General features: G+C 43.0%; 1 protein-coding gene across 2 annotated transcripts in view; it reads right to left on the bottom strand.

Annotated features, from left to right (window-relative positions):
• Window positions 1-13,856, bottom strand: part of LOC109938660 (transmembrane protein 244-like) — a 38,180-nt gene extending 24,324 nt beyond the window's left edge. For both annotated transcript variants that reach the window (XM_048612876.1, XM_048612877.1), the window contains exon 1: window positions 13,716-13,856. In XM_048612876.1, the coding sequence (XP_048468833.1) occupies window positions 13,716-13,748 (33 nt within the window). In that variant the 5' untranslated portion in view covers window positions 13,749-13,856. The remainder of the gene's footprint in view (window positions 1-13,715) is intronic.
• Window positions 13,857-16,330: the final 2,474 nt, after the last annotated feature.

Genomic DNA, 16,330 nt, shown 5'->3' with positions numbered 1-16,330 from the left:
AACCCATGCAAACGTGGGGAAAATGTTGTTCACAAGTCCACTGATTTTTGTCATTTATATAAATGATTTGGAGTGAACATAGGAGAAATGGTTAGCACGTTTTCAAATGACACCAAAATTGGTGGTGTAGTGGACAGTGAGGAAGGTTATCTCAGAATATAAGAGGATCTTGATCAGATGGGCCAAGGAGTGTTAGATAGAGTTTAATTTAGATAAATGTGAGGGGTTGCATTTTGGTAAGGCAAATCAAGGCAAGACTTACACACTTAACAGTAGATCCTGGGGAGTGTTGCCAAACAAAGAGACCTTGGGGTTAAGGTTCATAAATCCTTCAAGGTAAACTCGCAGGTAGACAGGGTAGTGAAGAAGGCATTTGGTGCACTGGCCTTCATCAGGATCTAGGCCTGAAACATCAACTCTCCTGTTCCTTTGATGCTGCCTGGCATGCTGTGTTCCTGCAGCTCCACACTGTATCAACTCTGACTCCAGCATCTGCAGTTCTTGCTTTCATTGAGTATAGGTGTTGGGAAGTCAGGTAGCGGCTTTACAGACATTGGTGAGGCCACTTTTGGAATACTGCATTCACTCTGGTCTCCCTGCTATGGGAAAGATGTTGTTAAACTTGAAAGGGTGCAGAAAAGATTTACGAGGATGTTGCCAAGATTGGAGGGTTTGATCAATTGGGAAAGGCTGAATAGGCTGGGGCTATTTTCCCTAGAGGTTTTGTGGCTGAGGGGTGACCTTATAGAGGTTTATAAAATCATGACTGGCATGGATAGGGAGAATCACCAAGGTCTTTTTCCCAGGGTAGGGAAATCCAAAACTCAAGGGTGTAGGTTTAAGGTGAGAGGAGAAAGACACAAAAGGGACCTAAGGGATAACTTTTTCATGCAGAGGGTGGTACGTGTATGGAATAAGCTGGTGGAGGAAGTGGTGGAGGCTGGTAAAATTATAACATTTAAAAAGCATCTGGATGGTACATAAATAAGAAGGGTTTAGAGGAATATGGGCCAAATGCTGGCAAAGGGGACTAAATTAATTTAGGATATTTGGTCGGCATGGATGAGTTGGACCGAAGGGTCTGCTTCTGTGCTGTACAACACTATGACTTTATAAGTGTACCATAACTATGGAACATCTGCAATTAACCTACATGCTGAATTCCAAAGTTCAACAGTGCTGCTAATGGAGGTACCAAGGGACAGTTATGCATTTTCTGTCTGGAAAGAAATAACAGGAGGAGGTGCCTAAGAATTGTGCTCTAACATTTCTAAGTGGCATTGGTGGATCTCGGGGAGCAAATCAGTTCGCAGCATCTGATATGAGAAATAGTCTGCACAGGTTTAAGTGTTCTGCAGGTATTGTTGAGATATCTCCTGCTACCAATGTTCCTTCTAAGCTGCCACATCATGCAGCAATCTGGAATATACTGCCCAGTGAAATAAACAGGCCACACATGTGACAAAGAAAACAGAGAGAATCTCTACACCCTGTCTAACCCCTCCGCTCATACACAAATGCGCTGTTAGGGTTAGTGGGGCCAGAAGCATGTTTTGTTAGAAGGATTGCCGATGACACAGTGGTGTTGCCTCACAACACCAGGAATCCAGGTTCGATTCCGGCCTTGGGTGACTGTCTGTGTGGAGTTTGCACATACTCACTGGGTCTGTGTGGGTTTCTTCCGGGTGCTGTGGTTTCCTCCCACAGTCTAAAGATGTGCACGTTAGGTAGTTTGGCCATGCTAAATTGCCCATGGTGTCTGGGGCGGGAAATGCAGGGATAGGATCTGGATGGGATGCTCCGGATGGTTGGTGTGGACTCGATGGGCCAAATGGCCTGCTTCCACACTGTAGGGATTCTACAAAGCATCCCAGGAAAAGGAGGCCATGTCTTAAACAATTAAAAAATCACAACTCAACAAAAAACAAAGTCAACTGTTTACACAATGATAAAAAAAACAAGATAGTAAATAACAAACAACGAAACAAAATCATAAATTGCTGGAAAAACTTAGGTCAGGCAGCATCTTTGGAGAGGAAGCCGAGTAACGTTTCTGATCCAGTGACGCTTCTTCAGAAACAAGCATGGAAACTTGAAAATAAATTTGTTCTGTGGGACTCCAAATTTTATATATGGGATATAGTTGAAAGCAAAGAAACAATAATGTTCATGCCCCTACATTGGAGAATTTCAGACTCTAAGCCTTTATCCAAAACCTGGCTGATATTTTCACTGCAACATTGTGACTGTGTTGCATTATTAAATTTGCTGCCTTTTCGGTGAGATATTAAACTGAGGTTCCATCCACTTGATTGTGAATATTTCACCAATATTTTACTGTAAAGCAGAAAATTCTATTCTGGCTAATCTCTCTCAACTCATTTAACCAGATCTGCAATTTCTTTTAGATTTTCTTCTGTGCAAATGTGCTGCATTTCCCAGGTAACCAGGAATTAATTTGAGTTCTTTTAGACATAATGTAGGCCTAAAAGTCTTTTCAATCCTCCTCCTTTTTAAAGCATTCCACTTAAGTGGATACATGAAGTGCATATATAAAGCATCCATAACCTAAGACCATTGCAGTGGGAGGGATTGAATGTTAATGAGATCAAAACAATCATATACTTCATACCTATGGTGCATTGAGGCTTTTCAGAACACTTCGTTTTTTTAGGGTCACCAATTCTTTTAAGAAAGAAATCAGTGTTCTCTTAAATTAGTTTAACAATTTTTCCCAAACTATTAAAAAAAACCCTTAATTTTCAGTGCACCCAATTAATTTAGCTTATGAAACACAACTGAACTTTCAGATTTGAGACAGAACACAGAGCATAAAGAAATTGGTCATACTCGTACATTATTTTTAAATGCTTACACTTCTGGCAAATAGATAAAGATCAAAAATACTTAATAAAACCACATTATTCAGCAATCCTTGTACTGAGAAATGTGATTTTATTTACTTAGCCAAGATAAGTTTGTCTATTTGTCTATATTTTTACTAGTTTATTGTGAACAATATATCTCGAAAGTTTACAGATTTCAGCAAAACTTGGAACATACAAAGGGTTTGGTTCAAGGAAGAACAATTTTTTTTCATTCATTTAATGGATGTGAGTGCTTTATTGCTCATTCCTAGTTGCCCTCAAGAAAGTAATGCTGATCTGCCTTCTTGAACTACTACAGTCCACATGGTACAAGTACATACATACAATGCTGTTAGGAAGGGAATTCCAGGATTTTGACTCAGTGACAAGTAAAGGAACAGCAATATATTTCCAAGTCAGAACGGTGTGTGACTTAGTAGGGAACTTGCAGGTGGTGACGTTCTCAGTGTGTACCTGCAGCCCTTGTCATTCTTGATGACAAATGTTGCAGGTTTGGAAAGTGTTGACTAAAGAGTATTAGTGAGTTGATGGAGTGCCTCTTATAGATGGTACACACTGCTGCCACTGCATCAGTGGTGGAGGCAGTGAACTTTGAAGGAGTTAGATGTGGTTCTAATCAGGTAGGCTGCTTTGTCCTGAATTATGTTGACCCTTTTGAATGTTGCTGCAGATCCACTCATTCAGGCAAGTCAATTCAGTATTCCATCACATTCTTGTGCCTAATAGTGGACAGGCTTTGAGGAGTCAAGAGGTGAGTTACTCACTCCCAGACTCTGACCTGGTCTTATAGCCACTGTGACAATACTATGGCTTTAAAAGCCGTATTTTGTCCTTTTTTAATGAAGATTGAGACAGAGACACCAAACAATCTGCTCAAAGCCAATAAAATAAACAGCTTGTGAAGCCTTGGGTTTTCTTTTAAGTTGGAACAATATAAGCAGCCTGAATGGGTGGAGTCAAGCTTCCACAGAACCAGGATTTTTAGTTTTAGTTTTCTGCAGTTGCTTGGGTCTTGAAGCTGGATGTGGAAGCTATTATTCCTCTCCCTGTTACAGCTAAAAGCTGGAGTTCTCTTCCTGATGCTAGGATTGCATGTGAGACAATCTATTTTACTGAATTTGCCTTTGTGTTTAGGGAATGTTACTATATTGGAGCAGTTAAGTAGTTGTAGTTAATATGTATATTATTTTGTTAAGCATTTAAATAGAGTTACAGTCAAGCCAATTCTTTTATTTTTATTTTGTCTGTATTTTAGCTGTAGTGTAAAAATAAAGTGTGTTTTGCTTAAAGTCTAGTTTGACCAATCAAATTGCATCTGAAATGCAACACCTTATACATACCTTTAATGTCAAAAAAGGCTAGGGTCTAAACTATTTGCTTAATATATTTTGAGAGGATTTAGTCTGGTCCCTAACACCACAACATTTATTTGTCTGCTCCAGTTGAGCAACTGGTCATTGGAAACCCCAAAATGTTGATGGTGAGGAATTCGGAACGTAATGACATTGAATGTCAAAGGGTAATAGTTGAATTCTCTGTTTTTGGAGTGAGTAATTATCTGGCAATCATGTATTGCAAATGCCGTGAACAGATCCTGCTGTATATGAACATAGACAGTTTCAGTACCTGAAGAGTAGCAAATTGTGCTGAAAATGATGCAATCATCGGCTTTTGATGATGCTGAGGATCTCGATCCTCTGCTTTGTTTTTCCAAACAATTGTCACTAAAATGGTTAGATCGAACAAATTGACATTTCTCTTATAATGTTGTAGGTCATTTTGTTTAGAATGCTGTTGAATGCTGCGGAGCATCTCTTCAGTAGAATTTGGTACCACTGTCAAAAACATGAGCAAAGAGTTTTTGGAGGAGATTGTTGGATGTGGATTGGCCTGAAGTTTCCTTAATGAAATGAGAGCTTTGTAGTCACAGAGCATCAAACTGGCAGGGAAAAGCCTCCAGGAAAGGCAGTGAAATTGCAATATTGTTGAGTTAACACAGATTGGTTCACATGTACTTTTCTGAGTACACTCTTCACTTTTTCTACTATATAATTAGATCACTTTTCAAGTTGGAGAAAGACATAAATAGTCTATTCCCTTTTTTTGTGGCATTGGTTAATTGAAAAAATATTAGCCAGGGCACTGGAGGAGAACTTATCCATTCTTCTTTAAATATTATAATGGTACCTATTTGGATCTGATGTCCCATCCAAGAGGCAGTAACTCCAACAATGCAGCATTCCCTCAATGCTGAACACAAGTGTCAGTTTAAATTCTGCATTCTTGTCACTACAGTTAGACTGGGCTACAGACAAGAAAAGTGGTCCAGATGCGTACAGCAAAATGCAAGGCAGGTTATGCTGGAACTATATGAAACACTCGTTACATTACAGCTACAGTAAGTACAGCATACAGTTCTAGTCACCATGTTACACAAAGGATTTGATCATAGAAGAGGGAATACATTTATAAGGATTGTGCCTGGAAGGGAGAATTTTAGGATAAATTGGATAGGTTGGCTTTGTTTTATTTGAATTAGAGAAGTTGACGGAAGGTTTAGTTTCCATAGATAAAATGAAATGGGCCAGATAGTGTGTATAAAAAGAATCTATTTGCTTTAGCAAGAGCTTATAACCAGCTGACAAAGATTTGAAGCAATTAGTAGAAGAATTAGAGGGAAGTTCTTTCACCCAGGTATCTGGAACTAACTAAAATTACTGGTAGCAGCAGAAACCCTTGTCATATTTAAAACTTAGATAATCACTTGAGGTGCCATAACCTACACGGCTACAGACTGAGTTGGAAAATGTTATTAAACAGGATAGCTCTCTTTCAAGAAGCACAATGGTCTTCTGCACAGTGTAAATCTTTCTCTTTTTCTCTGTAAGGACACAATACTAACTAGGGACTTGGTAGTCATGTGGGGGAAGGTAGTTAACTATGGTTTGCTCCTAGTGCTGTGCTTTAGTGAGTAAAAACAGGATTCAGATCATTACTGAGTCATTTTTGACATAGTAGAGGAGGAAAGGTTTTGAATTCTGCAATTCTGGGGCCAGTTCTGTGGTAGCATGTTCAACATGGGCTGACACTTTAACACAGTTAGGGCCAGATCCTAACTGGAAACTTAGTCAGTGCTAGAGGATTGTTTAAACTAATTTGGCAGATGGTTAGGCATCTAGATATAGTACTGAAAAAATGGCAAAAAGGTGAATAGAGAACTGAGACAGAGTTAGAAATGATGAAGCATCAGATGTGATCATAAACCACTGCGCTTTCTAAGTTGTGATCAGAGACCACTGTATTTTCTAAATTAAGTTTAGATTGTATGTGTATAAATGCACAAAGCAAGGTTAATAAGGTTGATTAGCTGAAAATAGTCAAAAGGGAATATAGTGGCGAATACAGAGACCTAATCCAAAAAAAGGAGAACGAGATATGTAATATTCCTAGGCAGATGGTGTTCAGGAAAGATAGGGAAAATAAAGTGTAGAAGGCAGGGAGTGGCAAAGACTTTAAAGAGGAAAACATTACAGTGTTAGAGAGAATGGCCTTGAGGAATAAAGATAAAATAAGGCACTGTTAAAAGGGTGGTGGATGCAATGGCACTAGTAGCCTTCAAAAAGGAATTGGATAAATACTGGAAAAAGAAACTTGCAGGTTTATGGGGAAAGAGCAGGTGAGTGGAACAAAATGGATTGTTCTTTGAAAGAGGTCGTTCAGTCATGGTGGGCCGAATAGTCTCCTTTTGAATTGTTTTGTTCTAAAATTTAATGACACTGGCCCTAGCTCACTGTCCAATTACCACTTTCCTCATTAGAAATGGTGTAGAGATTAAATTGAACTCTAAAGCTGGGACAATCAAAATGGCCTGCTACTATTCACTGCAAATAGGTATTCAGGCAAGTTAGCAGGCAGCTGCCAGTGTCTTTGGAACTATACCACGGCATGAGCTACAGCATTTAGGATAGCAGGGTGGAAAACTATGCAAGTAAAAACATGGTACAGCACATATGTGCACATTCACAGCTAATGGACACTTCTGTAAAATTCTTTGGCAACAAATGTATACAATTATTTCCACAGAATTAAAAATTTAAATTTCAACCTTCTTAAAGCATCCTTTTATTTTAGTCTTGTTGCTATTGAAAAAAACTTCTGTTGCCCCAAACTATTTTGATTTTACTCACACATGAAGTGTTAGTTTTTCAGAATGACAGAGCAAGTCAACTGCAATACTGTCTCTCCAGTGATTTTCCTTTGAAAAGTAATTCATTGTAATGTTTACTTTGTTTTTATTAACCAGCTCCATGGAAGAATAGAATCATATAGATGATGGTGCATTAGTGAATTAAATGATTGCTTTGAAATGTTTATTGTTATGTAGTCTTTAGTAAATGCAATATGTAATGAAGTGTCACGTACCTAATTTACATATGTGGTGGTTAGAAGAGAGCTCATGTTAACCATTTTATTGATCTCACCAGGTCTGTAGCTATTTTCCACTTCTTTTTTAAAACTGTAGCCATGGTAATCTTGAACATCCACTGCAGCAAAGTGCCTCTTGTGGAGGTTAAAGGGGAAATCAAAAAAAAGTAATTTCACAGTCACTGTTACATGCTTGTGCATCATCATTTCAGAGGCATGGGAGCGTGTAGTGATTTTCACAAATCCATCAGTAGTAATTTGATCTAATTGAAATAAAATAGAAGGATTCATTCTCTCTTTTAATAAAAATAATTTTACCAGGTATATCTTAAATTAAAATTAAAAATGCAGCTTGTTTGGCTTTGAAGCAAATTCAAAGATATTATCCTGACATTTGTATCAAAAAATGACAATAATAGTTCTGTTTTATTTGGTAGCAATATTACGTACTGTGATATTGAACCACATGAGCAAGAAGCTCCCAGATTCTAATCCTGGGCTCTGATGAGTTAAGACATCTCACCTACAATCTGAGATAACAAGGTGTAAAGCTGGATGAACACAGCAGGCCTAGCAGCATCAAAGGAGCAGGAAGGCTGACGTTTCGGGCCTAGACCCTTCTTCAGAAATGGGGGAGGGGAAGGGGGTTCTGAAATAAATAGGGAGAGAGGGCGAGGCGGATAGACGATGGATAGAGGAGAAGATAGGTGGAGAGGAGACAGACAGGTCAAAGAGGCGGGGATGGAGCCAGTAAAGGTGAGTGTAGGTGGGGAGGTAGGGAGGAGATAGGTCAGTCCAGGGAGGACAGACAGGTCAAGGGGGCGGGATGAGGTTAGTAGGTAGGAGATGGGGGTGGGCTTGAGGTGGGAGGAAGAACAGGTTAGGGAGGCGGGGACGAGCTGGGCTGGTTTTGGGATGCGGTAGGGGGAGGGGAGATTTTGAAGCTTGTGAAGTCCACATTGATACCATTGGGCTGCAGGGTTCCCAAGCGGAATATGAGTTGCTGTTACCTCACCTACAATCTGAACAGGATTGCTAGAACTGGCATCAGTGGTCCTGGGAGGATAAAAATTATTCATGGTTCTAGCTCTCATGACCCCTCTAAAGCGCTACCTCAGCTGCAAAATCTGCATGTATGTAAAATGAATGAAAGGAGAACTGGACTTGTGTGATGAATTCTGGTGGACTAGCCTATTGATGTTAAATGAGTAATACCCATATGTGTAAGGTACCACAGAATTATCAATCCACGTAGAACTTGATCACAGAAATTGTTAGTATATTCAAAACAGTCAGGAAGAAGTGTCTATGTGCAGTGACAGAGTATTGCGGTGTTGTGTAAAGGCAGGGGAAATATTCCTTCCCTAACTATTTGTTCTTCAAAAATTAAAACAGGGACAAATTGGAAAGAGCTCACAGTAGTCAGCTTCAGATAAACAGCTAGAACTGGGGTCAGATGGTCTCTGTATCCAATATCTATGGTTATATTCTGCGATATCAGAATGAAAACATTCTGTGAAAACATTAATGCCAAGCAAAAAGATTTGGAATTTCTAGATTATTCATAATTTATTATCATCAGTTATCACTGACTGTAGCAAAACTGATCTGCTTTACTGGAGTCCTTGAGGGAAAACAATCTACCATCCTTACTCTGTTTGCCCTGCATGTGATTCCAGACCCATAGCAATTCGATTTGTGACACTGAAAACTTCAGAACTTTAATAACTGTTCACGCAATGAAGGAATCTGCATTAACTCTTTCTGGAATAAACTGTTTCCTGAGATAAAAAGAGACAAAGGCAAGCTGTTAAAAAGGAATTAAAAGCAACAATCCAATTAACCATCCCTGAGGAAAAATGTTGATGCAGCATAGACAAACTGTTTCCTGGGAGAGAGGAGGTAACATCTGCTTGATGACTAGCTGCCGTGTGACAAACGGGAAATTAAGATTGCCTGCGGGAGAATTTAAGGAGTTAAATGGCAAGACAGGCTGTGTTTTGACAAGACAGCTAACACTGAATGTAGACAGGGAACAGAGAAATTAGGTTGAGAGCAGCTGGCATTCATTCCTAATAAGAAAGCAAGTCACACACTTGGTGACCTCAGAAGTGTTATAAGTAATATCACACCACAAGCTTAACAAGACAGAAAATACTAAAGAATTCAACTTCAGGATTTTTGAACAGCAGAACTCTGGAGAACCGAACTGCACAAAAATCCAGATAGTAAGAACTGCAGATGCTGGAGTCAGAGATAACACAGTGTGGATAACACAGCAGGCCAGGCAGCATCAGAGGAGCAGGAAAGTTGACATTTGGGGTCGGGACCCTTCTTCAGAAATGGTGAGGGGCAAGGGAGCTCAGAAATAAATAGAGAGGAGGGGTGGGGCTGGTGAAAGTAAATGGGATGGTGATAGGTGAGTGCAGGTAGGGAGTGGTGGGGATTGGTCAGTAAGATGGGAGGGGCAAATAGGTGGGACAGCGGATGGACAGGTTGTGTCAGGTCAAGGAGGCGGGGATGAGAGGGAGGCTTGGACATGGGATGAGGCTGGGGGTGGGGAGATTTTGAAACTGGTGAATTCCATGTTTAGGCCATTGGGCTCTAGGCTCCTGAGGCGGAATATGAGGTGCTGCTCCACCAGTTTGCAGGTAGCATCATTGTGACACTGGAGGAGGCTCAGGATGGACATGTCACCCAGGGAGTGTCAGTGGGAGAGGGAGCTGAAATGGTTCACGACCAGAAGGTGGTGTTGTTGTCAAACGTGGTCTACTGCATCCGCTGCTCCTGATGTGGCCTCCTGTACATCGGTGAGACCAAGCGGAGGTTCGGAGGCGGTTTTGTAGAGGGCCTGCACGCTCTTTGCGCCAAACAACACCACCTTCCGGTTGCAAATCATTTCAACTCCCCCTCCCACTCCCTGGGTGACATGTCCATCCTGGGCCTCCTCCAGTGTCACAATAATACCACCCGGAAACTGGAGGAGCAGCACCTCATATTCCACCTCAGGAGCCTACAGCCCAATGACCTAAATGTGGATTTTACCAGTTTCAAAATCTCTCTATCCCCAGCCTAATCCCATGACCAACCCTCCCTCTCTCATCCCCGCCTCCTTGACTTGATGCAATCTGTCCATCTTCTCTCCCACCTATCCACTCCTCCCACCTTACTGACCAATCCCCACCACTCCCTACCTGCACTCATCTACCACCATCCCACATACCCTCCCCAGCCCCACCCCTCCTCTCCATGTATTTCTGAGCTCCCTTCCCCCTCCCCATTTCTGAAGAAGGGTCCTGACCCCAAAGGTCAACTTTCCTGCTCCTCTGATGCTGCCTGGCCTGCTGTGTTATCCACACTGTGTTATCTCTGACTCCAGCATCTGCAGTTCTTACAGGTTTTTAAAGCTGAAGCATTTGCAGTAATCTTCAGCCAGAAGTGCTGAGTGGATGATCCATCTCATCCTCCTCCAGTGGGCTCCAGCACCACAGGTATCACTTCAGCCAATTCAATTCCTCCACATGACATCAAGAAATAATTGGAGGCACTGGATAATTCAAAGGCTGTGGATCCCGACAACATTCCAGCATTGGTACTGAAGATTTGTGTTCCAGAACTCGCTGCTCCCCTTGCCAAGCTCTTCCAGTACAGTTACAACACTGGCATCTACCCAATAATGCGTAAAGTTGTCCAGATATGACCATTACACAAATAACAGAGCAAATCCAACCCGGTCAATTACTGCCCACCGGTCTACTCTCGATCATCAATAAAAAGTGACAGAAGGTGTCATCAACAATGTTACCTGCTCAGCAATAACCTGCTCAGTGATGCCTAGTTTGGGTTCCACTAGGGCCACTCAGCTCATTACCTCATTTCAGTCTTGCTTCAAACATGGACAAAAACATTGAGTTCCTGACATGGGGTGAGAGTGACAGCCCTTGATGTCAAGGCCACATTTGACCGAGTGTGCGATCAAAGAGCCCTAGAAAAACTAGATTCAGTGAGAGAACTCTCTGCTGGTTGGAACCATACCTGGGACATAAGAAGATGTTTATGATTGTTGGAGGTCAGTCATCTCAACACCAGGACATCTCTGCAGGAGTTCCTCAGACCAACCAACTTCAGCTGCTTCATCAAGATGTTCCCTCCATCATAAGGTCAGAAGAGGATATTCACCAATGATTGCACAATGTTCAGCACCATTTGCGGCTCCTCAGACACTGACGCAGTCTATGTTCAAATGTGAGAATATCTGGATAATATCCAGGCTTAGGCTGACAAGTGGCAAGCACTGTTCATGCCACACAAATGCCAGGCTATGACCATCACCAATAAGAGACAATCTAACCACCGTCCCTTTGACATTCAGTGGTGTTAACATAATTGAATCCTCCACTATCCACATCCTGGGGGTTACCATTAACCAGAAACTTAACTGCACTTGCCATATAAATAGAATGGCTTTTAGAAGCTAGGAATACTGTGGAGAGTAACTCAACTCCTGACTCCCCTGTGAATCTTCTACAAGGCCCAACTCAGCAGTGCAATCCATTTGCCTGGAGGGGTGCAGCTTCAACAACACTCAAGAAGCTTGACACCGTCCAGAACAAAGCAGCCGCTTGATTGGCACAACATTCACAAGCATCCACTGCCTCCACCACCAACGCTCAGTAGCAGCAGTTTGTACTACCTACAAAATGCACTGCAGAAATCACCATGAATTCTTAGACAGCACCTTCCAGAACTACGACCACTTCCACCTAGAAGGACAAGGGCAGCAAATCCATGGGAACAATTCAACTGAAAGTTCCCCTCCGAGTCACTCACCATCCTGACTTGAAATATATCACTGTTCCTGCACTGTTGCGAGGTTAAACTCCTGAAACTCCCTCCCAAAGGGCATTGTGGATCTAAATAAAGCACATGGACTGCAGTGATACAAGAAGGTAGCTTGCCACCACATTCTCAAGGGCAACTGGGGACTGGCAATAAATGCTGGCCTGCCAGCGATGCCCACATCCTATGAGCGATTTTGTTTTTTAAAATCAGTAAGGGTATCAAGAATTATGGGGAAAAGGCAGGAAAGTAGAATTTAAATTATCAGATCAGCCTTGATCTCACAGAATGATGAAGCAGATTTGATGGGCTGAATAGCCAACTTCTGCTACTTCATCTTATGGTCTATGGTCACATCCCATGAAAGAACAGAAAAAATTATATCAGGAAATGCTCTCAGAAAACGTTACTCTACAATTTGGTAGATAATTGGACGTGTTAGTAGCCAATGTTGGAAGAGCTTTATCTCACTGACGCAGTTCATTTTCTTTTGTAACCTAAAGTTACAAAGCTCCCCTTTGCAGGTGAACAATGTGTTCATGAACAATGAACAATCTGGGTTTAAATGGATTGACAGATACATGACTAAACTATTTTACATGCATGGTAAAACGCTGCTGAACATTAGAACAAAGTACTGAGGACTCAGGAAAAGTCTTTTTGAATCCACTGTCCCATGAATTCCAAACTACGGTCCTTTGTGTGAACATCATCCCTGTAGAAAAGAGGAAAGACTCAGGGTGACACTATCATTTCAGTTCACTCGCAGTCTACAAAAGTTTTACAATTTACAGCACAGGAACAGGCCATTCGAGTTAGAAGAGATAGAAGATCAGTGGCTTCCCCCAACCCCTTTCCACTTGAATTCCACGCTGTTTCTTTTAGAACAAGGTAAAAAGCCAGTATTAAAAATCCTGTATTGTTGCAACTCCAGCCCTGACAAATACAATCAGTTCCTGCCATCAGCTGAAAAAGGTTTAGGTTCCTGGAAATGCCATAAAGAGTAATAACATTGTTCGTAATTGTCATTACTAAAACAACAAAATTAGAGCATCGCAATTTCCCATTCTTCCTCAGATACAAGCCTACAGCTCATCCCCAGGTAGTATCTATATTTTAAGTTAAAAATAAATCGGTTTTGCAAGCTTAGTCTTGAATATTTAAACAATGTGCTGGTGAGTAAGTACAAAATGGATTTCGCTAAGTAATTTATAATTAAGAGGTGAACACCAGTTGCAAAATCCTGCATTAACGTAATGCGTATATTCCATTATCTGTCATTACGGCCGATGTTGAAAACAATGGCATTTTCATGCATTTAAAAATAATATTGTTTGTATTTGCATTTAATTACAATTATTTAAAGAATGACAAAATCCAAGACAACATCTCTTTGATGCGCTGAGGAAAGAGGGCAGTTTATTTATTTGTCCAGCTGTGTCGTTCGGACGAGGGAAATGGAAGCTTACTTCCGCTTCTGAGAGAGAGGATTGTGTTTCACCAATTCATCCTCAACCTTTCACAATGAACTGTTAATCTCCGACCATCTCCCAATGCCCATACCTTAGTGCCAGCGGTTTTGCCCTTGAATGCCATGAAACTATCACATCGACTTAGAAGAGTCTGGATAGTGTCCTTCACTCATTTCTTTCCACAATCACCTCTCTTCCATGTCTCCACAGGATGACCTCGATTTAAAGTAAGAAACAGCGCCTACCACAGATCAAATGGAAAATAAAACGCCTAATTCCTAGATATAGTAAGGTGTAGAGCTGGATGAACACAGCAGGCCAAGCAGCATCACAGGAGCAGGAAGGCTGACGTTTCGGGCCAAGACCCTTCTTCAGAAATGGGGGAGGGGGTTCTGAAATAAATAGGGAGAGAGGGGGAGGCGGATGGAAGATGGATAGAGGAGAAGATAGGTGGAGAGGAGACAGACAGGTCAAAGAGGCGGGGATGGAGCCAGTAAAGGTGAGTGTACGTGGGGAAGTAAGGAGGAGATAGGTCAGTGCAGGGAAGACAGACAGGTCAAGGGGGGCGGGATGAGGTTAGTAGGTAGGAGATGGGGATGCAGCTTGAGGTGGGAGGAAGGACAGGTTAGGGAGGCGGGGTCGAGCTGGGCTGGTTTTGGGATGCGGTAGGGGGAGGGGAGATTTTGAAGCTTGTGAAGTCCGCATTGATACCATTGGGCTGCAGGGTTCCCAAGCAGAATATGAGATGCTGTTCTTGCAACCTTCGGGTAGCATCCTTGTGGCACTGCAGGAGGCCCAGGATGGACATGTCGTCTGCGGAATGGGAGGGGGAGCAGAAATGGTTCGCGACTGGGAGGTGCAGTTGTTTAGTGCGAACCCAGCATAGGTGTTCTGCAAAGCGGTCCCCGAGCCTCCGCTTGGTTTCCCCGATGTAGAGGAGGCCACAACGGGAACAGCGGATGCAGTATACCACATTAGCAGATGTGCAGGTGAACATCTGCTTGATGTGGAAAGTCTTCTTGGGGCCTGGGATGGGGGTGAGCGGGGAGGTGTAGGGGCATGTGTAGCACTTTCTGCAGTTGCAGGGAAAAGTGCCGGGTGAGGTGGGGCTGGAGGGGAGTGTGGAGCAGACAAGGGAGTCACAGAGAAAGTGGTCCCTCCGGAAAGCAGATAAGGGTGAGGAGGGAAAAATGTGTTTGGTGGTGGGGTCGGATTGCAGATGGCGGAAGTGTCGGAGGATGATGCGTTCAATCCGGAGGTTGGTGGGGTGGTACGTGAGGATGAGGGGGATTCTGTTTTGGTTTTTATTGCAGGGAGGGGGTGTGAGGGATGAGTTGCGGGAAATGCAGGAGACACAGTCGAGGGTGTTCTCGACCACTGAGGTGGGGGGGAAGGTGCAGTCCTTGAAAAACGAGGAGGGGGAGTCTTTGGGCCTGCAGGAGAGGAAGAGGCCGACAGCTTTTAGGCCATCCACGTTGGGGATACAAGTGTACAGGGATTGGATGTCCATCGTGAAGATGAGGTGTTGGGGGCCAGGGAATTGGAAGTCTTGGAGGAGGTGTAGGGCACTGGGTGTTGCCCTGGACTTAGGTGAGGAGTTCCTGGACCGTGGGGGAGAAAACAGAGTCAAGGTAAGCAGAGATAAGTTCAGTGGGGCAAGAGCAGGCAGAGGCAATGGGTCGGCCAGGACAGTCAGGTTTGTCGATTTTGGGAAGGAGATAGAAACGGGTGGTGCAAGGTTGGGGAACAATGAGATTGGAGGCTGTGGGTGGGAGGGAGGTCACCTGAGGTGGTGAGGTTATTAATGGTTTGAGAGATGATGGTTTGGTGTCTAGGATTTTAGAGTAGATTTGTATGTTTTGGTGGTCAGGGGTAGGGTCATGATCAAGGGGGCAATAGGAGGAGGTGTCAGAGAGGTGGTTCCTGGCCTCGGTGATGTAAAAGTCAGTGCGCCATACCACTACCGCACCTCCCTTATCTGCTGGTTTGATGGTGAGGTTAAGGCTGGAGCGGAGGGCTGCATGTTCCGTCGGGGAGAGGTTGAGGCAATCAATGTCGCAGCGGCAGTTGGAGATGAAGAGGTCGAGGGAGAGTAGGAGGCCTTGGGGTGGTGTCCAGGAGGATAAGGTATGTTGGAAGGTTGTAGAGGGTGGGTTAGACTCGCGGTTAAAGAAATAGGCGTGGAGGCGGAAAAACTGTTCGACATCCAAGTGTGAATGGAATTCATTGATGTGTGGGCACAGGGGAATGAAGGTGAGTCCTTTGCTGAGGACTGACCATTCGTCCTCAGTGAGGGGGAGGTCAGGGCAGATGGTGAATACCTGGCAGGGCTTGGGGCTGGGACTGGGTGTAGAGCTGGGTGTGGGGGCAGAGTTAGTGACGTCTAATGGACTCTTCTTCAGAGCTGACGTGAAGTGTGGAGGGGACAGCACTATTATACAATGGTGCAAGGGGGGCTGCTGTGGGAGGCATGGATGCTGACTGTCCCACTATAATTTCCAGTATGTTATGTTACTTGCCTCCAATATAATTCAGAGTGATAATCCAGCCACAGTACTTCAGATAAAACCATCCTAAGCTGCCTGCTCCAAAGAACATGAAACATCCCAAGGTAAAATTTAAAGGAGAGTAGAGAGTAATGCTGATGAATAAGCCTTTTCTCAACCCAAAAATGATACAGCTGGTTATTTGTGAGATTTGACTGTA

Source organism: Rhincodon typus, chromosome 27 (assembly GCF_021869965.1).
Source record: "Rhincodon typus isolate 14 chromosome 27, sRhiTyp1.1, whole genome shotgun sequence".
NCBI classification, from domain to species: domain Eukaryota; kingdom Metazoa; phylum Chordata; class Chondrichthyes; order Orectolobiformes; family Rhincodontidae; genus Rhincodon; species Rhincodon typus.
This window is presented reverse-complemented; position numbering and strand designations above follow the sequence as displayed.